Here is a 26,564-nt window from a genome sequence, read left to right as displayed (position 1 = left end):
TGTGCTGATGACCAGAACTGGAAATGTTTAAGTAAGCATTAATTGGTTAACTTGTCCTTTCATGGGTCTCAGTAAGTCAAAATATTTACTCAGTCACTTAAACATGCCCAAATATTCCTTCAGAATACTCTAATACTATTCTAATGGATTTTTATATATATATATAAAATCGATTCAAACAGATGTTAAACATACAAAGTTAATGAAAAGATTAATCTCTGGGAACCTCTGATTCTCTATTTCTTCTTCCTGTGTTTTTCTTTATTATATATGCTGGGTACAGACAAATTAATTGCATACAAATGCAAAAAGTCCTCATGGGAATCTTCAGGATGTTACATGGCACATCTCTGGCAACTGTAATATCAGAAGCGAGTCCTATCAATACCTTAATATCCATACCTAGTTCTAGTTTTAGTCTTCTGAAAGGACAATATACTTACTCATTTTCAAGATCAAGCAAACTCACAATAAGTGTAAAATAGCAGGCAGGCCTGCATCTGATCTTATGCTGTAAGAGGTTGTAATATATGAAGACAGGTAGCAATTATAATAGACTTTATTACTGGATGACTCCAAAAATCCCGCGTTATGCGTTGAATTTTTAATTTAAATATCCTCGGACCACTTTCAGAAAGCATAATTTATTGTTTAATACCAAATTAACAAACTAAAACCAGCTGTTTCACACAGCAACTTCAAAAATTTGCTCCTTAATGAAGCTTTACAGCCCAAATGATTTCAAATGACCAGTCATGCAGCACAAGAACTGGTTTTGCTGCTTCATACCCTGTAATTTCGCAGCAGTCTCAGTCTTGCTTAAATATGGTTACAGAACACACAATATATTCAAGACATGTCAGACTCATTAGTCCTATTTCTACCTCCTGGTGCTTCCCAATCCCATCAGCAACTCAGTGTTATTTAATTTTGGTACATTCCATTACATGAATAGTACAGAAATGATCATTTTCGGGGTACCATACACGGTCATTTGAAACATTTTAAAACTTTCTACCACAGCCATAGTATTTCTTGACTTAGTTTTCCTGTTTACAATTTCCTATTCAAACAAAATTAAAATACTTTTCCACAGATTAAAGATGAAATGCGTTTTTGAAAGAGTAAACTGATATGCCAAACAATTACAAATACATACGTAGCTAACTAGACTATACTTCCAAAAAAACACACCACCTTCACACATCAGTGTGGTAACCAAAGTGTATGACCTCAAAAGGGTTTAGGCATCTTTCTTTTGCACTAGTTGATACAATCCCAATTTTTTATATCTTGCCAGCACAATTAATTCAAATTAATGTGATGCTTCTTGGACTGCATTCAGTGAAGACAGAATTAAGACTACATGATTTTAGCAACTGCAGGCTCACTTACTGCAAGGGAGCTCACAAAGAGCTTATCTGCCAAACCATACATGCAAAATTTAGTGCAAGCTTCTGTTAATATACAAGGCAAAAGACATCGATTTCTGTTCCATAGCAATGAGGTCTCTGTCTTTTGAATGTTAAGACAATAATAAGTAAAAAAAGTACACAACTCTCAACTAAGCCCAACTGACAGAGGGGAAACAAAATTCTACTAATGGAGGACATTTTAAAATGAATTGACTGAAAATATATTTAAGCTGGATATATACAGGTATATTTTGCTACTCATTTAGCTAACTATTTGAGATGCTACTCCTCTCAAATAGCTTTGACACATTTGTTTAAACTCTTTTAAAAATAAAGATGTGAGATACTATTCCTACAGTTCCACCTGAACTGAAAAGTCTGAGCTCAGTTTTGCTCATGCTATGTTTTCTCTTGATGAATGATAACAAGTAAGAAAAGATTCAGATATTGTGCTTCAATTTCTAAGAAAATCCACATTCTTACTCTAATTCCAGGAAGGATAACTAAACATATACAGTCCTAATCATCATTTTCCTCGTCATCAAATGAGAGAAGACTGCTGTTTTTCACTTGCTTGGCTGTACTCTGAGAAGAAGTTGCTTCTCTGTCAGTTTTCTTTGTCTTTTTCATCTTCTTACTTGAACTTACATTGAAGTCCAAAACCTTCTCTGATGAACGTTTGGCTGGCTTCCTGAACATAATTTTTCCATCAGCAGATTCTGGTTCACCATCTATAATGAATGGAATAAAATGAGAACTCAACTTCACACAAACATACAGAACTTCACTCCTGTCTTTTCCCCAAATCCAAGACTAGTGAAACCTCTGCTAGAATAAAACAAACATGAACATGTAGAGGATTTTTTGACTACACAGTCTCCATCGATGAATGCCTTGAGGCACACAGATCTGTTCCATGACAACCAACCCCTGAAGACAGTTCTCCTCCTGTTGTTGCCACTAAGAAACAGTTTCCTACTAACCAGAACTTTAACTGCAATGACTGTGAGCAGTAAAGCTTTTCCCACACAATCCAGCCTCGTTCATTTACCAAAACGGAGAGGACAACTTTATATGATCCTCCAATTCCCCTTCACTGTTTGTAAAATCCATAGTAATGCACTTGTTTCAAAATTACAGTAGATCTTTAAAGAACAAAATGGCACGTATAAGGGATGGAGCTTTTCTTTTACTCTAATATGCTATGCCTTGAAAAGAAATAACTGTTTCTTCTTCTCTGCATGTACTAGAGCAAATAGTTAAAACCAAATCCCTTACATTCTGAAGACCCTTTTTAAGAAGAAACCTATCGTAAAAACCTGAGCGCCAATTCTGTCAATGACTTCTACATTATGTACGCTTCTCCAGTAGTTTGTGAAAGAACACTACTATGCAGAAAACAGCTAACTGGGGTTTTGGAAAACATTTCAGTACTGGCACATTAGAAAAGCGTTAAACTTGCACATAATAACCAACAAAAATAAACTGTGCGTACGATAAGCTTCTTTGTCAATTGATCCACTGTGAAATCTGCATGGAAAACCAGGTATTTACATGCTGTACATTTGATTTATAAGTTTAGGAAATGCCAACAATAAATTCAGGGAGAGAAAAATGACTAATTCTGAAAACATACCACACCATGTATCACTTTTCTCGGAAGCTGGGCTAAAAAGTCAAGACTTAAAATATATATATATATATATTACTCCCACATAACTGCCTCTATTTTAGCTCTTGGCCTGGTAAAACAATGTTAAAATTTGAGTACGTGCTCAAGGACATTCCTTTCAGCAGGAAGCCCACGACAACTTCAGAGAGCTGTGATGTGTCAGCAGCGCTTGACAAAGAATCAATCAGATGACAAAGCACAGCAGGCACAGGCTTACCTAAGCAAACTGTGAGAAGGAGAACAGAATATACTATTTTGAAAGACTCTGAGGTAGCAGCTCAAGAAATTTGTGTTGACTTGTTAGGATTCTCTTTCCCAGCTGGTAAAAAACTTCATCCCTTCTGATTTTACCAGACTGTTACAACGTGTCAGCTGTCCTTTTTGTTTATATTGATGACCCTCAGAAATAGAAATGTGTTAAGCAATGCAAATAAGAGGTTAAAGAAGCAATCTCAGTGTTGGCAGTTTCTTAACGCAGAGTCCTGATAAAAGACTGTAACAGTATTACAGGTAGCAGGATTCCTGATAAATCCACTGAAACACAGAAAGTAATAGACAAACAATGTAGAAGCACAACAGGAGAAATAATAAAATCCATTTCTCATAAGAAAAGAGGCGGAAAACCATCACTAGTAGTACAGTTGTAAGTTCAGTGACTCTGTTCAAATACACTTCTGTTTTCACACTGTGTATTCATCTTAGTATATCAGCCGCTTTTGAACTCTTTTGCACAGCATGGACTCCACCTCAATAGATTCTGACAGACAACTACTTCTTTTTGCCTAGCTTTACAAAATCATTTTTCCTCCTACTGTGACCGTTCAAATATCAACTTGCAAACATGAAAAAGAAACCAACACTCTGAAAGAATGCCATTTCTTTCCAGTCAGTTGAAATTTCTAGCAGCACTAGGATGACAGTACAACTTTTGACGCAACAGCTACACAAACTGCAACACCAATTAACTTTCATAATACAATTAGCAAGTTTTTCTGCTCACTCTATTAAGAATGTAAAGCTGCAAACAGATTTACCAAAGAGATTGAACAATCCAATGAAATCATCAATTTCCCATCGAGAAACAAGGCCTTACTTTTTAGTTGAAATGCTGCATTTCACTCTTCTCACTAGTCTGTCATCCACCCACATGGACAACAGCTTTCCCATACTAGCTGTAGATAGTATGTATTTTCTTGCATCAGTTATTGAACATATTGTCCCTCTCTCCCCAGGTTCCAGGTAGTTTATTATTTCCAGAAGAGGGAAACAATGAAACAAAGACCACATTTTTTATTTTACTATGTTTTAAGCAATGTGTAAGCAAAAACGTTTATCTGGGTGTTTTTGTTTTCAGTGAAATAGTCTAAATTTTCAAAGCAAAATAACCGAAAGGGTAGTTGAAATACTTTTCTATATTCACTTAAATACATAATGGTGTAGAAGATACGCAAGCAACAGCAAAAATAATGAAGATGGGTTTACTGCAGTTTGATTCTAGATGCCAAACTTGCTTTAAAGATCCTGGCTCCCTTTCCTTCCATGTCACCCCCTATATCCTTGAAAACCTTCTGTTTATCTCGTTCATCTCCTTTCTTTCACATCTCAAGTCACACCACAGCACTCCTACTTGTTTTCCATGTGCTCTGACTACTAGTTGTACAAGTCACAATGCATACTGAGGATGATTTCAAGAAAGTAATGATGTGGAGCAGTCAGTTAACAGGGAACTGAGCTTACAAACCAGTCATCCTCTCCTCTGAAGCACTAACTTGAGTTTCCTCCTTCTGTGTACATATTATTTTACAAACTCATAAAATTACCTCTAATATATCCAACCCCACCATCGAACAGGGTTAATTAACTGATTAATGTGTTCAGAAGTTATCACAGGTGATGCCAAGAAGATATAGCAGGCTAATGACACTGCATTTCCCTACCCCCGAATTATTATCAATAATAAATTAAGGTGGTGCTTTAGAAGTAGAATGATGCACCATCAAGAAAAACAGAACTTCAACAGTACAGAGACAGACATCTTGGACATTACTTCAGATTGGGAAACAAAGGTAATGTTAAATGATAAAAAACAAGCAAGGATCATCAAGGTCCCTTTTTATGATTCTCTCGCTTTGGCTATACGAAGCAAGAAATTAGCAGTTTGAAATTCACCTTGTTCACTTGACTTCAAGGCCTCTTTGATTTGCTGTTTAATTTTCATTGCTTCTTCAGCAGTCAAGTCCCCTTTTTTCAGCGTTACCACTTGAGGCTGCTCATCTTCATTATCACTGCCATTCTCAGAATCACTATCCGCAAGTGGAAGCTGTTCTCTCTAGAGAAAAGAAACAAAAGCAATTGTATCGATTGGTACAACAGCAGGCAGTAGTTTTGGTTTCACTTCTGCAGCAGTGTTAGCCATGACACAGCCCACAGTACCAGGTTCTCCCAGTGCACTTTGCTTGAATGACACAAATCTACTGTCACATCCTTCAGCAAAAGTCTGTGTTATCGCAGCCCAAGGCATGCACTCCCACTACAGCACTCCCAGTACGGTAAATACAAACATGTATTGATCTTTTTCTTTTTTTTTTATGATTTGCTTGTACTTGGCAACTAAAACAGCTCATAGGACTCATTGCAACTGTTTGGACAACGCTCCAACCCCATCACTGAGATATAGAGTCCCATGGGAAGAAAAAAAAAGCACACAGAGGCCCCATAGCCCCTACTCTACCATTTGTGTCAGCTGATCTGACATTAAGACCACTTGAACCCTTTGCACATATAACTTTTTATTATACTCTTAAAACAATTCTTTCCCCTAGCCCAGGCCCTATTAGAACACTTAAACTCAGGGCATTTCTCCATCCCCCCGCGGGCGCTGAGAGGTGAAACCAACTGCTCTGTGAAGGAGCACCAGGGCTACAGCTACTAAAACACCACTGACATGGGACGGTGGTTTTCTAAATTTATTTTCATCTTCGCCAGAAGAACAAGTCCCCAGGGGAGCCTCAGCTCATAGGAAGCGGGCATCCACCAGCACCCCAGCCCTTCCAGGCTCATCCCCCGCCTCCCAGCGGGCGCTGTCCCCCTCCTACCCCCAACGAGGGGAAGGGAAGCAGGGCAGTGGTACACAGGGCTGAGGAGGGAGACACGCTGCCGAGCAAGGAGGGGAGCCCCTCTCCTCAGGGAGGCCGTTACCTTGGTTTCCACCGTGGGCCCCTCCCGATACCCGACCTGCCGCTTAAAGCGGCTGAGGAAAGCGGGCTCGGCCGGCCGCACGTAGGAGACCTGGTTCCTTTTGCTCATGACCGCGGCCCCCGGCTCAGCCACAAACGGCCGGCCAGCCGCCCTCTTCCGGTGGCGGAGGACGGCAGCCCGAGCGGGACAGCCAGCACGCTTCCCACTTCCGCCCTGCTGCCGCTATCCCCATCACGTGACGAGGGCAGAAATGCTTCCAGCCAATAAGAGAAGAGAAGCCAGAGTGAGGGAAGGAGTCGTGCAATGAAATGGCTGCGCCCTCCTTGGCCTCATGGTGGGGGCGGGGTTATGCCGCTTTCGGCTCTTAGCGCCAAATTCAAACACACCGCCATTTTGGAGGGACTGTGGGCGGGCGGGGGGTCGTAGGGCCGGCGCGGATTATGGCTCCCGGCACAAGAGGTGAGGGGGTCGAGGAGGGGGTGGTCAGGGTGTGCAGCCGAGAGGGACTGGGGAGTGCCTTAGGGCCGCTGTCACTACGGGGGGACTCTGTGGGGACCTTGGGGGGACCGGGGCCGCCGCACTGAGCGGGCTGCGGTGCGTGGTGGTGGGATGGGACTGTCCTGTGGGAGCGGGCGCCTTCGGTTGGCTGTCCCAGAGTGACCCGCGGTAGCGACCTTGGCGCCCCTATTCACCCTGAAGTTAAAGGCCCTGTAGCTGTGTGAGGGGTGCTGCGTGCCGTTCTTGAAGCGTGGAGCCGTGCGAAACGATGCTTGTCTGCGCAGAAAAGCTTCAGGCGCTACAGAGCGTTGGATATCGCTTCATAAAAGCGGAAATAAAAACTCTTTGAGTCGTACAGGTGTTGTGAAGTTGGTGTGTTACCTGTGTGGTTCTGTTGCGTTTGTGAAACGGGCGTTTATAAGTCTCTCCTTTTATCTCCCTCAGTACTGCATTCTCTATTTAAGCATGGTTGTTGTTGTTGTTCTTAAACGTTAGTTATATCTCGACGATCTTTTGTGTATTTTTTTCACCTTTTGTAGATTTACGTGACTCTGCAGTGCCTTTGCTGAACTCACCCAGGTAAAGTATTATTGGCTGCTTCCTGTATGTGAATAACGCTGTAGGAAAAAGTGCAAATAGTGTAAGTGTAGAAAGTAATGTTAAGTTTTTCACAAAGTGTTTTTCCCACATGGGACTGCCTGTCTCTCTCAGCTTCCTTTGTGATTTAAAAATAAAATCTCTTCATCAAAGCATTGTTCTGAGGCATCGGGTTTCTCTTAGAATGTTGTCATGCAGTGAGTTCTTGGCTGTCCCCTGGCCCTGCTGCTGGCTCTAGAATATCTCTGAGGAATTGCTGGGCTTCTATGAGGGAACTCCAAGCTAAGAGAAAGACGCAAAAAGCTCTCCAAACATATGCAGTTTCTGCCCCAACTCAAAATATTACATACTGACAAAATGCTTGGCAAGTTAGTGAGATGTCTGAAATCTAGTGTCAGGTCTTCCCTTTCTCAGCTGCTGCTGCTTCTTTTAGCCTTTTCCTCTGTTGTTCTCCCACCTCACATTTCACTCATGAAGTCTACTTTTAGAATTGTTCTTTTCCATTCTCTTGTATTACCAAAAGTAAAAACCAATGCTGATTAGAATACCATGTTGCTAGAACTGATTTATGTGAAAGAATAAAGTAAATACCATATCATAGAATGGCCTGTGTTGAAAAGGACCACAATGATCAACGAGTTTCAACCCCCCTGCTCTGTGCAGGGTTGCCAACCACCAGACCAGGCTGCCCAGAGCTGCATCCAGCCTGGCCTTGAAAGCTTCCAGGGATGGGGCATCCACAACCTCCCTGGGCAACCTGTTCCTGTGCGTCACCACCCTCTGGGTGAAAAACTTTCTCCTAATATCTAACCTAAACCTCCCCGTCTTGGTTTAAAATCATCCCCCCCTTGTCCTATCACTGTCCATCCTTGTAAACAACCGTTCCCCTTCTGTTTATACACTCCCTGCTGCTATTTCATGGAGGAATTTAATACTTTAAGAATTTAGTTGGTATAAATATTATTATTGATATTTATGATAGAACATCATAAAGCATTAATATAATTCATACGCGGTTATGTAGCTCGCTCCAAAAGTGTGCATCTTATTCATTTTCACGGGAACTACAACTTGTACAAAGAGCATAGTAACTATTTGATAGCCTAAATTCTCAGCTACAAAATGCTAGTTTTCAATGCAGTCACCATTGTTAGCTGTGTATTTTCAGCAGCAACAAGCAAAAGCCTGTGTACTGCTCTCACAAAAGTCTGCAGCAGTGGAGGTGACCCACTATTGGCACTGCTGAGCCACACCACCCATTGCCTCTTCAAGTGCAAATGGGGGCAATTTTTTCCACATGGAGGGATTCAGTGACACCCCTTTGCTTCATCTACACTTCTGTCTCAGATGCAATTCTGTCAGGCTGCTGCTCTGTTGCTTTCTGTCACACCGCAACAAAATGTAACAGGATATTGGTGGGAAGGTTCAGCCTCTGCCCTACCACCAACATCCGCCTCAGATGTCACGTGCCAAAATAACAAAATAGGAGGCAGAGTATTCAAGCTGAGTGTTGAACAAACTGTTGTGTCCACTGATTAATGTGGTGAAATCGGTCAGGGAGCTGCTGTCCTTGATCAGATTAATCGATTGAGAATTGATTATTCTTTCCCTTCTTATGAAAAGCAAAGAAAATGCAAGATTTCTTGCTGTAATATAGCATCACGTGTTCCATTTGTAAAATCTTTTTCTAAGTTCCTGTAATAAAGAGGATGCTTGAAACCTACAGCCTTAGAAATTACTAAAGCCCCATTATAACTGCAGTGGCCTGTCTGGTCTCAGTTCCTCCCCTCTCTTTGTACTTCAAATTCACTGTGAAATGTGTTCCTTTAGAGCTGTATTTACAAGCAGAAACAACAAATTCCACCAGCTTTTTGTTCTTTTTTAATCTGCCACATTGTGAGCTTTAATACTGTGTCTTATAATGGATTCATGTGTACAGCTAGAAGGTCTGTAATTTGAGGAAATATGTTTGTATGATTTCATGTGCTTAATCTGATTTTTGCAATGTAATTTTAACAAACAGCTGATAGATGTATTTCAAAGAAATCTAATGCATAAATATTCATTTAGTGTTGAAGGGGATGCTATCAAGGTTTATGTAAGAGTACGTCCCCCTTCAGAGGGAACTGCATTAACTGATGGAGATCAAGGCTTGTGTTTATCTGTTCTTTCATCAAACACCATCCGTCTGCATTCAAAGCCTGAGCCGAAGATCTTCACTTTTGATTATGTTGCAAATATGGAAACAACACAGGTAATAACTTACAGAATTTTGTAGCAGTAGTGCAGGTTTTCCCCAGATTTTGGCAACTGCTGCGTTACACCTTTCTAAAGACGTAATTCCTTTGGTCAAATTTTTTTGGGGTGGGAGTCTTATTTTTTTCTGTGCTCTATTTGGTAATATATGGTTGTAGTTCAGAGATGTTGCCCTAAATTCCACTTTTGAATAGTTTTTGTATATTTTTAAGCACCATTGATTTGTTTAATCAAAGCTTGTGTTAGAATTAAAGCTTCTGTTTGTAAGCATTACAGTAATAACATGAACAGAAAATAATGCCCTGTTGAGATAATCACACAAAAATAGATGGTAGCCAACAGTTAAAGATGTGATTTGTATGTTAGGAGTTTATGGCCTTATAATAGCTATATTTCTTTCTTTTTTATCTGCTTTTAAATAGATATATTGTTCAGAAATTTTTTCTGCTTGGTCTTAATACTCATATGACCTTGGAAAAGGTAATACCAAAAGGAAAATGCTCCAATTTAATCTTCACAGTATTGCATTTTTGAAGTTCTGAACGTAATCTCCATTTAACATCAAATGCACCACACTTCCATTTCCAAGCTCTTAAGGAAGTCTTTCCTTCCTACAATATAATCTTAATGGGAAAACCTGAAAGTAATCTATCTGAGTTGTTTCTGCAACATCTTTACAAATGGTGATTAATTCCTTAGTTTCATAAAGCATTGGTTGTGTAAGGAGTAAGAGCGAGGTCTGTTTTATAGTGCTGACTTCAAGTGTGTTCTAATAAAGGAGCAGCATAATCCTTCAAGTGTCATCTGTCTTTTATATGAAGAAATGAACTGCTCGTGACAGCATCCTGTCATCCATCTTCATGCAGATGTTCATGCGTAGAAGTTGTGAAGTTCTTAATAAGTGTCATAATAAGAACCCATAATATATACAGCATCTCTAAAAGAAAACACTGTCAGCTATCATTTGCAGCTAGGCTTTTCTTGCATGTCTAGGAAATGCATGAAAATGGAAGCTAGTGGTTGTGCAGCTTTGCCTAATATGCCATTGTACCATGGCAAATGTGGAAAGTTAACCGGTTTTGCTGATTGTCATACCTTCTGTTTTGCCATAAACCACATAAAATAATTACAATAAACATTGGACCAAAATTAATATTATACACAACATTTTGAAAGCATATTGTGGTGAGGTTTACTCTTTCAGTTATCGAATAGGAATAAAATAATTTTTTCACAGAGAGTGTTCTACATCACAAATACTTAAAATGTTTTATGACTTCTTTGCTGTGAGAGATCTCCAAGGGTCACGATAACCTGTCTGACCTTAAAGAATGCAATTGGTTTATATATTATATAATGTTATCACATAGAAAAGACTGACAGAAGAGATACTTAAACTATTGGAGCCAACTGCCTTCTCTTTCCTTTGTCCCCAGGAGTCAGTGTTCTCAAGTGTGGCCAAAAGTATTGTGGAATCATGTATGAATGGCTACAATGGAACCATCTTTGCATAGTAAGTCATTTAATGGTATTTCATAGCAGTACGCTATTTGAGGAGACTTTGTTAATGATAATAGTGGTTTTACTTTCCTGAGTCTGCCTCATGTTTTAGTAAGCTTTGAAAACGCTTCCTTAGTTCAGAACAATGTAGGAAGTGTTCGTTCTTGCGCTATGGAAGTATACTTCTTGTTCCTCTCTTAAAAAATCGGGTTGTAGAAGTTATGGTCTTAGTACTGAAGGTCAACAATGTGGATCGCAAACTCATTTCAATGTTGTCTTAAAACTGGAAGTTTTGTAGTGATGTTGAAAAGAAAGCTAGTTGATTTCAATGCGTTCATAATAAAATCGAATGAAAATTGCTCTAATTTGGTATTTGTCCAACTCAACTCTTCAGTTAGTCTCAGCTGCCAGTGGGAGAACTCATACATGATAATTTCAGCTTTCAAAGTTTTCGGATGAAAACTATATCCAAGATTAGTAGCATTAATATCACCATATTAACTGAAAACAGTTCCTCACTTTGAAAACTGAGTGGGCACTTTTGTTAAAAATACTGACTTGAGGGGCTGATCTTATGGAAGTGTTACTGTTTGTTTATTTTTAGTCTGGAACAGCTTTTGCAAAACTGAAGTCCACTTTGTTACTATTTATAAATACGGAAAAATCAAGTGAAATTGCTCTGAAACTTCTCTAGCATTATTAATAACTATGGATAATAAGAGGATATATTCAACTTGAAAGGATTTTAATTGTTAATTTATGTATGCTACTGAGTGACGTTAAACTAATTTTTTTGGCGCAATCTTCTGGGATTTTATGTATCTATTTGAAAGCCTTTATTTTAATGCTGAGTTCCACTATTCCCTTTCCAACAGAAATGCAAAAGAAAAGGCGGGGGGGAGGGAGGGAGCAAAGAGGGCAGTAAGAAGGTAATTTATCTAACGTGGTCAAAGTTCACTCTTCTATTTTCATATATTCTCAGCTTCCCTTTGTTTTTTTTTATCTTCCATTTCTTACATTTGAAACTGTCAGTTTTCTTTCAAAGATATAGATTAATTAAAAAAATCAGAGCTGGGATAACGCTTGGTTGTCTTACTACTACTTTTATTTTTAGTGGCCAGACTGGATCAGGAAAAACTTTTACTATGATGGGTAAGTGCATTAAGACAGCTTTATCTTACACTGATCTCTGTATAGAGCTCTGTGTAGAAGTCGTGAGTAAGTGGTTTCTTAAGGTTTTTTTTCTGAAGTTGAAATGTCTCCTTGGCTCAAATGCTGGGGATGATTGAGATTTTTCTCTTTCTGTAAGTAGCTTTAAGGTTTAAAGAATCATAGAATCCTTAGTTGGAAGAGACCTTCAAAGGCCATCTAGTCCAACTCCCCTGCAATGAACAGGGACATCCACAGCTAAATCAGATTGCCTAGGGCCTGATCCAGCCTCACCTTGAATGTCTCTAGGGATGGGGCACCAACCACATCTCAAGGCAGCCTGTTTCAGTGCCTTACCACCCACACTGTGAAGGCTTTTTCCTTGTATCCAATAAACGGTGTGGAGCTCAGCGCAGTTACTCTTTCTTTGTACCAAGATAGAGAGCAAAGTACAGGTACTCTCCTCCATCTTGAGGTTGTATATTTTTGTTTTTAACAGGAGAAAAACTTTTCAGTGGAATCAAACATTTTTATTAAGTTGTCCCAAAAATGAGTAGTTCTGCTGTTTTCCCTGTTTGGCTGATTTTTCCTACTTGTGTAGAAAAATATCTTAATATGTAACAGTCTTTCCTATTAAAATTATAGTGAGGTTTTCAAAATAATTGGTTCCTACCCAACTAGGAACTTAAGACCCCTCAGTATATGAAACCCATTGTATTTTGTTCACCACGCAGTGGTAATTTTAAATGCATTAGTATTTCACTTGATGCTAAAAAGTAACTGAAATAACCAGAATGGTATGGCTGATTGTTTAAAAGAGGGCTACATAGAAATTAAATGAGCATGGGGCTAGAACCGCTGTCTTTCTGATTATTCAAGTCAGGTTTAATGTAGTTGTATAGAAATATATTCACATCTGTACTATTTGACACGGAAGTTCATGTTTTATACTATTTTAGACTTAGGTAACCCTATGGACAGAAAATAACCTTTCGCAGGGATCACTTTGACTTTATTTAAATCTGATTGTGGAATATTGTCTCGAATCACGAAAGTTTGATTTTGTTGCAATTCTTCTGTGGTTTTGCCATAAACTGATTAAAATTTACTGAAGTCCTCTATAATGACACCTTGGAAAAAAACAACTATTTCACTTGAGTAATACTAACTAATTAAAACTTTTTGTTTAAAAATCTCTTTAGGACCATCTGATTCTGATAATTTCACTCACAGTCTGAGAGGTGTAATTCCACGGAGCTTTGAATACTTATTTTTTCTAATTGAACGTGAGAAAGAAAAGGTACATTTATTTTATGCTTACTAATGTAGCGTGAAGTACGTCTCAGCAAAGGTTAGCTAAGGCTGGTTTGAAATCTGGTCTGTAGAAGTTAAATTTTTGGGATTATGGCTGACTTGCTTAAAATTTATTAATCAGAAGCACCTGTGTCTGGTTCTTCAGATGCATGCTTGTTTTGAGTCTAGGTTTCTGGGTGATGGTTGTCATCTGAGTATCAAGGGGTGTCAGAAATGCATAAGCTGAATATACGTAAGCAAGCTTACAGCTTTATATATATAAAACTAAAATCACTGCCATATGATGAAAAGCTTCATAAAACCTAGTACATTTATAGTGTATATTTTTGTGTTTTGAAGGCTGGCAGTGGAAAGAGTTTTCTCTGCAAATGCTCTTTTATTGAAATCTACAATGAGCAGATATTTGACTTGCTAGACTCCGCTTCAGCTGGACTCTTCCTTAGAGAGCACATAAAGAAGGGGGTCTTTGTTGATGGTGCTGTCGAACAGGTGTTGACGTCTGCTGCTGAAGCATACCAGGTATTTTTGCCACTTTTAAATGCTTGAACTTTTAATCTTGATTAACGGCCTATTTGGTAAATATTTCTCTAATTTAAGCACTTGTTTTTTGCATGGTGTCTGTGATGCCCTCTTCCCCCACCTCTCTTCTCCAAAGCACTGGTAAAAGTCTGTGTCTAGACAACGTTTCCTGACTATCTCACACATATAAGAAATCATATAGTTCTAGAATATATGGAACGCATGAACTGCAATCACCGTAATCTCTCCATAATATTCTCCTTACACATCTCTGAAATAGCAACAGAAAATTGCATCCTGTGCTAATTAAACAGCAGTTTCAGAAATTGTCAAGTTGATTTCTCCAAGAGTGGAATGCACAGTACTTCTGTAACTTCAAATATTCTTAGGCACTGCTAACATGTACCAGTATCGGATATGTTACACTCTGAAATGGCAATGGCACTCTAGGAGGAAGAAAATTAAAATTGTAATTAGTTTCTTATTAAGCTTGACTGTCTATTTGTATAATATTTCTCCCCCTTGCCTTTTGTAGAATCTTAACTTCTTGTATATACTATGTAAATATTTTTTATGTAATATATTGTATAAAATATTGGAAAGAACGTGCTTGTCCTTGAGATTTTTTGAAAGCTCTTGCACTGTACTGTACTTACTGTTTATCTCACCTTCAAGTAAATACCATGTCCTGCCTGAAATATTTGTTTAATGTCTTTTTCATGTTTATTAATTAGGTATTAACTATGGGCTGGAGAAACCGTCGTGTAGCATCAACCTCAATGAACAGAGAATCCTCAAGATCACATGCAGTTTTCACTATCACAGTGGAATCCATGGAGAAAAACAATGATATTGTAAACATTCGGTCTTCCCTTCTCAACTTGGTAGACTTGGCAGGGTCTGAGAGACAAAAAGACACTCATACAGAAGGATTGAGATTGAAGGTTAGTTCTGTACTATCTGTGGCATCTTTCCTTTCAGTTGTATTGCCCTGTCCCATCTACCAGATCTGCTCACTTCTCTTTTCTATTCTAGGAAGCAGGTAACATAAATCGATCGCTAAGTTGCCTGGGCCAAGTAATCACAGCACTTGTTGATGTGGGTAATGGAAAACAGAGGCACATTTGTTATCGGGATTCCAAGCTCACTTTCCTGCTACGGGTAATATATATCCTCTGGATTTTATGTGCTAATTGAGGTAGAAACAGTATTTGGCTGTTTGGGTTTTTTGTTTTATTTTTAAATTCAGCTCTGGCAAACCGAACGCAGGTACATAAAAATGTACGTTAGTATGGGACATGAGGAGGAAAGCATGAAAAATATCTTTTCGCCTAAACAGATGCTTCATTGCTTTTAACTGAAGACAAGAAATTTATTTATCCTTCCATTTTCTTTTTACATATTTGTAAGTGTTGATAAAGAAGCGCACGCTTTCTTCCTTTTAATTTGGGAAAGACTCTATATCAGTGATATTTAGAGACGGGTTGATATGTATGACAGGATTTCCAGAATTAGTTTGTGTGCTAATGGCTGGTGTGATATTGAGCATTTGACAAATTTACTGTTTCCTATTTGAAAATTCATGGATTCTTTTTGAGCTGATCGGAAAATAAAGATAGAAGCATTCTTCTCTGTGGGATGCCAGCACTCACTAGAACTCCAAACACTTACTAATACATTTTTTGTTTTATAAGATACAGTTGTACATAAAATTTCTCTTGCTTACAACACAGATTATTATTGAAAATGGCGAAACTTCAGCATTCCATCCGTTTTATGTACACTTGAGAAGCATGGACGACTGAAGAGTTATACCACTTCGGTGTAACACACTTTTGCATTGTAGTAGTAGGCTTCCTGGTGTAGCCCCAAACCTGCAAATAAAGCTAATTTCTTTGGATTTTTTTTTTAAACAGGATTCCCTTGGTGGTAATGCAAAAACATGTATAATTGCAAATGTCCATCCAGGATCCAGGTGCTTTGGTGAAACACTGTCAACCCTTAATTTTGCTCAGCGAGCAAAGTTGATTAAAAACAAGGTAAGCAAGAACCTCAGTGTCTTCATTGTTGAATCAGACAATGTTTTTATCATTTAGATTACATATCTACAAACAGGATAACTTCATTAGAACGCTCTTGTGCTATCACTCATTGAAATGAATATAACATCTTAAAATACTAAGTTTCCTTTTCCTCATCTTTTTTTACAAATTATTTTTGAAAATAATTTGTTTTTGATTATGAGTTGAGAACAACTGCTAGAGACTTGTCAACGGCTCAGGATAGTGTTTGTGTTCATTGCTTCTTCTCTGAGCACTTACACTAGAAAATGTAAAATGTAAGCAAATCTGTACTAAAAAGTATTGTGACAAGTTTAGATTCAATTCAGTACGTCTAGTTTCTCTATATGCTAATATCAAAAAAGTAATTTTTCATGAGTGAAAGTATGTTTACATCTTTCTAGAAACTACTTTATTCACCATATACTGTTTAGCTTTGTTTTTCAAAATTACCTAGGGTAAACTGTACAGAAAATATTTACATTTCTTAATTGTTGTTTTTAGCAAGTGAATTATTGACTGCTGAGTAACTTGAACATTTAGCCACGAATTCTTTCTTAAAAAAGACCTAAAAAGTTCTCAATAGTTTGATTGTTTTGCAGTCTTTCAATTTTCTTTTAACTATGAATTGTGATAAGCTTTCTATTTGTACCTTCTCATGTTTTTCTCTTAAATATTTACAAAAGGCTGTGGTGAATGAAGACACACAAGGAAACGTGAGCCAGCTGCAAGCTGAAGTCAAGAAGCTGAAAGAGCAACTTGCTCAACTTACATCAGTGCCATCTATGCATGATATTTCTGTATCACAAGGTAAGAGTTGGATGTAGAGAGAAAATTTGCTTCTTTTGTAGCTGTAGTTCTAATTACATCCAGTATTTTGCAGAAGTTCTTAATTTGATATTTCATTGCTCTCAAAAGTTTAAGTACTGGGCTCTGTTTCCTGAAATAATACTGAAAATAAATGGTAGGTTGCCCAGTACTTCCATTAACCAAAAATTTACATATGATTCTTTGTATATTTAGGTTGCAAGGGCACTAAGGTGTTGATAACATCCATTGAATCTGCATTCTTTATAATCTCAGGGCTGGCTTTTTCTCCTCTTCCCCATTTTGCCCCTTCAGGAAGATCTTTATAAGAATGTTTGACTATCAATAAAAGGCTAGTTTTGTTGTAAGACGATAATGTTTTTGTCTAGACATATTTTTTTTCTTCTAGTAGTTTATCACTGGATAGTTATAGCTGCAATACTTTGCCTCATGGAAATCAGCTACCCATATAATGTTTGATTATAAGGCAATAAAATTGATCTTGTAACTTTTGCTTTGCTCCCTCGTGGCCTCTTCTCTGACCTTGACGTGAAATAGATCCAGTTTCAAAAGATACTACAAAAGTTAGAAAGACTTGCATAATACAAACCATCTGTGGTTGAGTTTTCCAAAGGAAAAAAGACTCCTCCAGAAGCATATGCATTTAAATTGTAAAATGTCAGTGGTTATGGGAGCACCAAATCCGTCACTCCCAGAGTACCGATGGAGGGCTCAAAAATGCTGCTAGACTTGTAACAGAGTTCTTGAGGAAAGCAAGTGATAATACTTAAACACTGGAGAGAGCTGTTACGAAATAGCTAATATTATAAAAGGTGTGTTTAACCTATACGTGTAAGTTGTGATGTTTGTAATACTTGGTCACACAAAAACGCAAAATCTGCTTACTACAAACTTTATGAACATAATGAACATAATGACATATGGACATAATGACATTTATGAACATAATGTCCAAACTTTATGAACATAATATTAATTGAGTATAAGGTAGTATTTATAACGAAGTAGACTTGCCTGGATGAAGCAAGGAAAGCTGTTTTCAGTTTCTGAAGTTGATTAGTTAAATCCATTTAAATCCTTGTGCGAACACTTACCTTCCAGTTTAAGTTAATAACTGTCCACTTAATTCATGTTTATTTTTCTGAATTTCCTTATAAAGCAGTTAGTGTACTTTTAATATGTGCAAACTACAATAATAATGCCAGTAATATGTTATCAAGCTCATTTTGTAGGGTTTTTACATTTTATCAGATATACTCAGTTGAACAAATTGATTATTTAATAAAAGTTAATTGTAAAGCTGTTGAATAATTTTGTTAATTATAAAATTATGTGCATTGGTTCTGTTCCCTATAAGCACGTGCGGGTGGCTAAGAATTATAGTCTAAACTTCTTTACTCTGCATATCAACATATATAATTCCTTTGTATAGGAATTATGTTGTTTGAATATGTCTTTGAAATTTTCTTTATGCAGCTGTCATGTTATATATGAATGTGATTAAGTGATACTTTAATGAACTTGGCATTTGGCTCTTACCCTACAGATGCTGCTGAAAAGGAGAAAAAAAACATAAATTACATTAACAACTTTATTGAAGCAATGTTGTTCTGGGAGAAATCAGAATGTGAGAAGAAGGTAAGAAAGCAGTGATATTCCTAAGTGCATTCTACAATACTCTCTTGTCGAAGACCAGTGAGCATACTGAAATCAATTGATATTTATTTTTTATTTTTTGAATAAAAATACTCTGTCCAAAGCTTATCAGCTTTAGTAACAAGGAAATGAGTCAAATAGCATTTGGGATAAAATTTTTCATCTCAAATTCAGACAAGCTATAAGCTTTCCTAGTATGATTACCTTTAGGAGGTGAGTGATTTTTCCATTAAAAATTTGGAACAGAAAAACAAACGTCTGTTTCGTTTAGTTCTGAGGGCATCTCAGAGTGTTCGGATCAACACTGTGTTTTTGATGCAAACCTGCCAGTCATTCATTTTGCTGTGCTCTAGTTCATGCCAGGGTGCAGTGCTGGATCATTAAAAATTGATTGTTTTTGGAAGAAACTAACTAAAAGAGACATTCTAGGAGTGCACATGATGTGCTTCCTTGTCTGTGAATATTTAGTCCGCAGAATCACATTGGAGCTGCTTCTAAGTAAAGTTTTTCAATTAATATAGTGTGGAATTTGAGTTTTGGGTGTGAGCTGTTGCTCTGAATTTTGATCTGTTCCAAATGAATGATAGTTTATATGTTTCCAGAAATTACTGTCAGCTGAGTTTTGTATGATTTATGTGCCTACATATGTAAGTGATGTTTAAACCTTAAATTAACCTGGTGTAACTTTCACTTTTCCACTAATCTATGTATGTACCTTCTAAGAATTTACTCGAAAGAATTGCTCAACTAGAAGACTTGTGTGCTAAGAAGGAGAAATTTATTCAGTCCAATAAAATGATAGTCAAATTCCGTGAAGACCATATTGTTCGCTTGGAGAGGTTGCATAAAGAAGCTGGTGGAAGTTTATTGCCAAAAGAGCAAGAAGATCTCGTCAGTGAATTGAGGGAGGAATTGCAGACGCTCAGAGAACAGGCAAGTCTTGTGGTTTTTTCCTTTTTAGAACAACTTTGTTTTGTGAGGATAGCTCACGTGACAGAGTTGTGCAGTGGATGGATTCAACCACATTGGGAAAGACAGGGAGACATAAAGTGTTGCCTCTTTATGTAAAGTAGTATCCCAAAAAGCATAATTCTCTCAATTGAAAGGTGCTGTGGGTAGATTTAAGAGCTTGAGTGTTTGCATAGGAAAATCTAGTAAGGGTGATGTTGTGGTGTGAGAATGCTGCAGGCATTATTGAAGTTAGGTAGTAGAGGATCCAGTCTCCTTTAAGTGACTCAGTGAAATCACAAATACTCATTCTTAGGAACACACTTACCTCCATGACATCTGCTGAAAGAGCAAGACAGCAGTGTGCAAATAATGCCGAAGGTCTCTCAGAGAAAATAACACAGATGTTAGATGGGCCAACCTAGGGTGGTGCTTGAGGAGAGGAGTCTTCAGATTATGCACGGATATTGTTTGTGAGGCAGCTCTGGAGAACAAAGAAACTAAGGAGAGAAGGTAGATCTTTAAAAGCAGTTTCCAAGCGCAGTATTTCAGTACTTAGGGAAAGGGGTAGCAATTGTATAAGAAGACTAGTTTGAATCAGTTTGGGTGTTGTAACTGAGCTTCAAAGAGAATGGGGTAGTACAGAAATCAGAGCAGGCATTAAAGGGCTGTAGAAGCAATACCAGAACATACAGAGATGGTGTTAAGAAAGCAACGCTCAGAGTTTAAACTGAAAAGGAATATTGAGGGAGTTTCTGCTGCTTTGTTACCAGTAAAATAATAAACAAAGAAGTTATAACTCCTGTCTTTTTTGAGGGCAGATTTCAAGGGACCAAGAAAATTAATAAAAATCATTTGGGAAGATTAAACCACTCTACAGAATACCTTCTTTTTTTTTTTTCCTCTTCCATTACAATTCAAAGCTCATTAAAGATGACAGAGCAACAACTAGATGTGTATAGTGTTGTCTGTAAAATAAAAAGTGTTGAAAAAAATAATGCTTATCACAGATGGAACAACACCCACGAATTGCCAAGTATGCTATGGAAAATCATAACCTCAGAGAGGAGAATAAAAGACTTCGTTCTCTACAATCAGTGAAAAAAGCCCAGGAAGTTGATGCTCAGACTATTGCAGAACTGGAAAAGGCTTTTTTGCAAGCTTCATCCACAGAGAAAAATACTGGAGGTGAAAATATGCTAAAGTTTTTGAGCTAAATAAGCTTACTGCATTTCTGTTTTGTGCAAAGTAGTGCTGGAAATGTCTTGATGTGTTGTTTTCTTTTCTTTTGTCAAAGTGATACCTGGAGACTTGGGTAAAACAGGTTTAATTCACTTTATTTGTGTTGGCCTTCATGCCAATACCGCTGTAGGGTATTTGGATTCATTTTAATCTTGTGCATGCCATGAGTAATCTTATTCTGTTGTCCTTATCTCTATCATGGGGGCTCAAGTACTGTTAATCATTCTATTGGTTGTCATGTGGGCTGTAGCTGATACCTGTTTTGTTCAATCACGGTTGCCGTCTTCAAAAGTCTACAAATGAATGCTTACATTTGGGTAAAAGTTAAGATATTTGAGATATTCCGTGATTTCAGAGGGGCTATTTTTGTTCTTTAGGTCAGCACGTATATTCTAGCACCATGTTAGCCGAAGGCAACTCACTGGCATCTGTTGAGAAGCTGAAAGCACGCCTGCTACAAACTCAAAGTGAACTGGCGACTTCAAAACAAGAATATGAAGAATTTAAAGAGCTAACCAAGTGAGACAAAACAGTATAGAAATGTCTTCAGTTAAATGTTTTTAATTACTTACATTTTTAAAGTAAGATTCAGATCCTGGATATACAGCCTAAGAACATATTCTTTGTATAAGAGTTTCAGAAAGACGATACAGACATAGAACCTGTTCCAGTCAACTCAGTTACTCCCAGACATGCACACCTGTGAAGCACTCACTGCAGTGTGGGCATAACTTTCAGATTCACTGTCTTTCCAAAAGCTTTTCTTTATCCTAAGAGGCAAAATTATGCTTCACAAGATGCCAATGTTGCACATGTCTTTGAATCACCTGAAGTCACCTGCTTCTTGGAACAGGGATCTTGGCTTAGTCACTGTGTTGAGGAAGTGTTTTCAGTAACTGAAATACTGCACGTGGAAACAGTGACAGGAACCAACGACTGATTGCTTTTCAGGAGTAGGAGAGATTTTTTTGCTTGTTGTTGTATTCTAGTGCTACAAGACTTTCACATAACTTCTGCAAGGTTGCAGGTGGGAGTCATTATAAATGTAGAATCCAAGCATTCCAGAAAGCTTTTACTAATCTGTTAATATTCGTCTCCACTTCAAATATTTTTAATAAGGTGATGGAACCACCATCCTGAGACTTGTTATTGGAACAGTTTTAATTCAAACTGGAACAAAGGGGTGATGTCAATAGTTCATTAATGTCCATTTGCTGTGACATCTAAACATGAGATATGGGTCTCCTTACTAACTTAGGAAAGAGTTTACTGTTAGTTTTCTTCTTGAAGTCAGCACAAGATAATGTGAAAGGCCTATGTAACGCTTTCAGATTTTTTGTTTTTATAAATATATATACTCACATTCCAGTGAATAATACATGGGTTGTCTTGATCGGTCCTGTTTCTGAAGAATTCAGATCTTGTGCTTACAGATGCAAGAAAAACAGTTATGAGTTCAGAGAACGTAATATCAATCTGGAAGGCAAAAGAGACCTGACTTTTTTGTTGTTTGTTTTTCATCTTGTGTCTAACACTGTTTTGTAACGACCCAGAGCTGATTTTCTACTTGGTGCTTCTAGAATTAACATTTCATTTTCGTTTCACCACTTCTTGTTTTGCAAAGTAGCTTTGTCATGTCCATTCTGTGCATTCATACTATTGCACAAATTACATTTAGATTTGAGTGTGGTAAATCCTATGATCTTTGTATATCAGAATGTAACAATCTACTGAGTCTATCAATTCAGCAGTGCACGTCTTATCCAGTATCACTGATTACAGAGTTTTATTCATAACTTCACATATCAATTTATTTTCCTGCCCATGCAATATATTTTTATTTTTTGTATTCAGAGTTTTATGCATGTCTTGATTTCTTTCTAGTACATGCATGTTTTTGTTAGCAATTTCTGGCATTTTACCCGGTGAAGTCATACAGAGTACTTTTGATGCTCAGGACTCATAATGGAGTCACCTCTGGACTGTTATGTTAATCTTGGTTCCAGTTTTGGAGTAACTGAATGCTTTATTTTGCATACAAGTGATGACCGTGTGCTGTAACTGAATAAATAGAGCAACACTTAACAATTATGCAAAAAACAATCTGTTAATTTTTCTGCTGTCTCTTAGCAGTCAGAATTGAAGTTCTACTTTGTTCCCTCTGTTTCATTGCAGAAGCTCATATTACGATGCAAAGTTACAGCATTAAACTGCCAAAAGATGAAATAGTATGTTTCCTTTTGTCTGTACACTTTGACCTTACAATTATTTCAGTAAGGCCAACAGTCACAGTAATATCTTGTAGGTCTGCAAAATACCCAATGGAAATAAATTCCTAAATTTCTGCTTGACTGTTAGATTTTAGTTAAAGCATTTCTATAAGGCAAAGTAATCTTAAAAGAGCAGCATTTCCAGAGGAAAAAAAAAAAAATCTTTAAAGGATTTTCTTTAATCCTGGCAAGCACCAGTTCAGGCTTCTTGTATAACTGGATAACGTTTTTAAAGCTTAAAACCATCTTGGTGGGGGTGATATCACTTTCTCGTAAAAGGAATTGCAGAGTTCCCAGCTTATTTCCTACCATGTAATGGATTTTTTCTGACACGTTTAGTTATCCATCTGCTTTCTTCATTATGAAAGCACAAATAAACTTCTTAGCTTTTTAATTTTTTTTTTAATGCAACGTAGAGCAGTGATGACTTTCTTCTCAAAAAAATGTACTTCAATCTTTGTCGAAGAGTTCAGTTTCAATATGATGCTCATTGGCAATGCTGCAGCTTATTCTTATTAATGGAAGCATACTCATCGAGAGTTTCTGACTGTATTAAAATGCTTTCGAAACAGGAAAAAGCATATGGAACTGGAATCAGAACTTCAGTCCTTGCAGAAAGCAAACCAGCACCTTGAAAACATTCTGGAGGCGACCAAAGCACACAAACGCCGAGAAGTCTCTCAGTTGCACAAACTACACAGAGAAACTCTTAAGGTATGAAAGAATTTCTTTCAAGCCATGTCTACTTAATTCTAAGTCGTGTGAGAACACTGACCTTCATTTCTAGGATCCCTTAGCCTAACTACAGTAACCAATACATGATAAACTAGGAATGCTGCTTTTCGTTTTGAACTATTTCCTTAATTACTTCCTGCTGTAATCAGATGACTAATCTGAAAGTGTAGTGGTTTAGAACTAAGTGACTTTGAGCATTTTATTTATTTCATTATTCTGCCTACAGAACTGTTGAATACAATACTAGAGAAAGTTTAATTCCTTACTGCAGTTAAAATAAAGAGTATTTTGAAATCTTTGTAACAGAACATAACTACTCCAACAAAAGCATACCAGCTAAGGTCTCGCCTCGTGCCACGTATAAGCCCAGAGATCTCAGATTTTCATTCTGAAGATTTTGAGTGTTGCAAAGAGATGATGGATGACATTTTTAAAGAGCCAGTTCCCCCTGAGATGAATGAACAAGCATATGAGGCCATTGCAGAGGAGCTCAAAGTGGCACAGGTGAGTGTGTGGTATAAAAGGTGGAAGCACGTGAATAACTTCATAATAAAGCAAGTTTGGGCATGAGGTAGCTCCCCCTGCCAAATATATTTTGATGTGCATGGAAAACTGAAGCATGTGATGAATACTTAAGCCGTTATTGAAATGTTGTCTCATTACACAATGTACTTAAGAAGGATTACATTGAAAGTATTGAAAGGGATTTGGGAGTTGTGTATCTTAATCCTAGATGAAGCTGAAATTTGCAAATAGCTATTATGTAGAAAAAATGCATAGCATTTCTTAAACTGTGATTTGAGATAAGCAGGATACTTAACCTTTTACTGTTCTAGCCTGGTAACTCCTTTCTAAAGAATCTTTCTGATAATTGTGAAGTGACAGCTACGTTTGGAACGATCCCCAAGCATAATGTAAAATACTGCATTATTTGAAGAAACCTGCCAAATATTGCTTGCCATAGAAGAGTGTTACGTAGTTATCTGAACTATTCTCTAGAAATTGAACTAATTTTGATGCTTGTAAAATAGTCAAAATCAAACGAGCATGCATAACAGCCACAACTCTGTGAACAGATGAGAAGAAATTTATCTGGTGAATATTTTGAATGTCATTTTTAAGTCTTACATCTCTAAGATAAATGTGAGTCCAAGAATGAAGCACACATGTAAGTGCTTATAGGATTCAATTCTCGTTCTCACAGATGGATTTTCTTGTGTTCTGGCAGTCTAGTTGGTAATAGAAGAAATCAACTACTTAAGTTACCAGTTTGTTTTTGGATGTTATTTTTACTTTTGGCTCAGGACATTAAAAAAAAAAGTTTGTATTTAATATGCACAGACTGCCATATGGCCCTTAAGAGTAACAGAAAGTTGAATGTTCTAATTTTGAATGTCTTTTGTGTCACAGGAACAACTGAGCACAATGCAGACAAAGCTGGATGAAGAAGAAAGCAAAAATATAAAACTGCAGCAACATATTAATAAGCTGGAGCATCATTCTGCACAAATACAGGAGGTGAGGAATCAGTATAATGTAGGTTTATGCTTGAGTGATATCTACCACACTTAACCTACTGTCTTTTAGTGAGGTCAGAAGCATTGCTTGCCTTTTGACTTTTGAAAAAAATAGTAGCATCATCACTCAGGGCTGTACAAAAAGACAGGGACTACAATTAAAATAGCACCACAGCTTAAAAATAATAAATAGGCTGGAATTGTGAGCTGGCTGGATCTTAAACTAAAACATAAGCAGACAATCAGGATGTCAGTGCTTGGTTTTGGCCAACTTCATTATTTCTGGAGAAATAGAAAGGAGTCACCGAAAGAAATCTTGAACTTCAGAATGCTGAATATATTTCTCTCCTCAGCTGGAAACGAGCTGAAAAGCCATTTATATATAGAATCTTTACAAGTCTTCCTTAACCACTTCCTTTAATATGAAAAGGAAAAACAAGGCTTGTAGTCCTTTATCTGATAAATTCGTTTTAGAGTTTTCAGCTCTCAAGCTGTGTGTTACTTTAAAATTATCTTTTTCTCTTTAGAAAAGATAACTTCTTCAGTTATATTGAAATATTTTCTTGAACTTCTATTGATTTCAGATTCACCTGCATCAAACTGTATTTATGATCAGCTGATGAGCAATTCTAAAACTTTGTTACAGTTCTGTTATTTAACATCCTATGTTTGTTTTCATTTAAATTTCTTACTTCCCAGCTTCTTTCATCTGAAAGGAATGACTGGAGCAAACAGCGTGAGGAGCTACTTGAGCAGATAAAACTGCTTGAAAAACAATTTCAAGATGCTCAGAGCAAGGCTGATAGTAAGTCTGCAAAACACTGAAATTCCATGTGAAGTTTTGAGGTTGTCTGCATGTTATGAATCAACAGTAGTACATGCTGAGTAACTAATTTGGTTTAAGATTTTAAATGTCACACAGGTTTGATTTAAAATAAATCTCTAATAGTTGCAGAATAGCTTTTTCTCTGCTCAGTCTTCTACAGTATGCAATTTTGATGAGTGTTCTCTACTCATTCTGATACGAATAGAGTACAGGATGTGTTATTTTTAAAAGAAAATGTGGTCCAAAAATAAGGGGAAATTCTTCTGGCAGGGTATGGATGTACAGTGTTTTCTGATGGAATTTGTTTGATTCTGCCTTTACTTTTTCAAAATCAGTCGTTTATTGACTTTTCACATTAATTTGA

The 26,564-nt window shown here is 37.3% G+C and overlaps 2 protein-coding genes across 2 annotated transcripts in view; one reads left to right on the top strand and one right to left on the bottom strand.

Annotated features, from left to right (window-relative positions):
* Nucleotides 1-543: 543 nt before the first annotated feature.
* Nucleotides 544-6,453, bottom strand: KIAA1143. The gene is made up of 3 exons (NM_001006369.2): nt 6,286-6,453; nt 5,257-5,416; nt 544-2,146 (listed from the first exon to the last, which is right to left on the bottom strand). Exons 1-3 carry the CDS (start codon nt 6,391-6,393, stop codon nt 1,935-1,937), a joined length of 480 nt encoding a protein of 159 aa, NP_001006369.1. The 5' UTR covers nt 6,394-6,453; the 3' UTR covers nt 544-1,934.
* A 216-nt stretch (nt 6,454-6,669) lies between these two features.
* KIF15 (kinesin family member 15) overlaps nt 6,670-26,564 on the top strand; it is a 36,065-nt gene continuing 16,170 nt past the window's right edge. The window contains exons 1-19 of the mRNA XM_015281734.4: nt 6,670-6,744; nt 7,323-7,362; nt 9,451-9,634; nt 11,073-11,149; nt 12,251-12,288; nt 13,488-13,585; nt 13,939-14,118; nt 14,853-15,062; nt 15,154-15,279; nt 16,035-16,157; nt 16,865-16,988; nt 18,553-18,644; nt 19,386-19,595; nt 20,621-20,798; nt 21,230-21,371; nt 23,695-23,836; nt 24,164-24,361; nt 25,268-25,375; nt 26,074-26,179. Of these exons, the coding sequence (XP_015137220.1) occupies nt 6,726-6,744; nt 7,323-7,362; nt 9,451-9,634; nt 11,073-11,149; nt 12,251-12,288; nt 13,488-13,585; nt 13,939-14,118; nt 14,853-15,062; nt 15,154-15,279; nt 16,035-16,157; nt 16,865-16,988; nt 18,553-18,644; nt 19,386-19,595; nt 20,621-20,798; nt 21,230-21,371; nt 23,695-23,836; nt 24,164-24,361; nt 25,268-25,375; nt 26,074-26,179 (2,395 nt within the window). The 5' untranslated portion in view covers nt 6,670-6,725. The remainder of the gene's footprint in view (nt 6,745-7,322; nt 7,363-9,450; nt 9,635-11,072; nt 11,150-12,250; nt 12,289-13,487; nt 13,586-13,938; nt 14,119-14,852; nt 15,063-15,153; nt 15,280-16,034; nt 16,158-16,864; nt 16,989-18,552; nt 18,645-19,385; nt 19,596-20,620; nt 20,799-21,229; nt 21,372-23,694; nt 23,837-24,163; nt 24,362-25,267; nt 25,376-26,073; nt 26,180-26,564) is intronic.

Source organism: Gallus gallus, chromosome 2 (genome assembly GCF_016699485.2).
Source record: "Gallus gallus isolate bGalGal1 chromosome 2, bGalGal1.mat.broiler.GRCg7b, whole genome shotgun sequence".
In the NCBI taxonomy this organism is placed as follows: Eukaryota; Metazoa; Chordata; class Aves; order Galliformes; family Phasianidae; genus Gallus; species Gallus gallus.
This window is presented reverse-complemented; position numbering and strand designations above follow the sequence as displayed.

Excerpts from the sequence above, each read along its gene's own strand:
- KIAA1143 (NM_001006369.2), bottom strand. The coding sequence starts at position 6,393 with ATGAGCAAAAGGAACCAGGTCTCCTACGTGCGGCCGGCCGAGCCCGCT. Across the intron at positions 5,417-6,285 it reads GGCCCACGGTGGAAACCAAG|AGAGAACAGCTTCCACTTGC; the intron begins GTAACGGCCTCC and ends TCTTTTCTCTAG. Across the intron at positions 2,147-5,256 it reads CTTGAAGTCAAGTGAACAAG|ATGGTGAACCAGAATCTGCT; the intron begins GTGAATTTCAAA and ends CATTCATTATAG.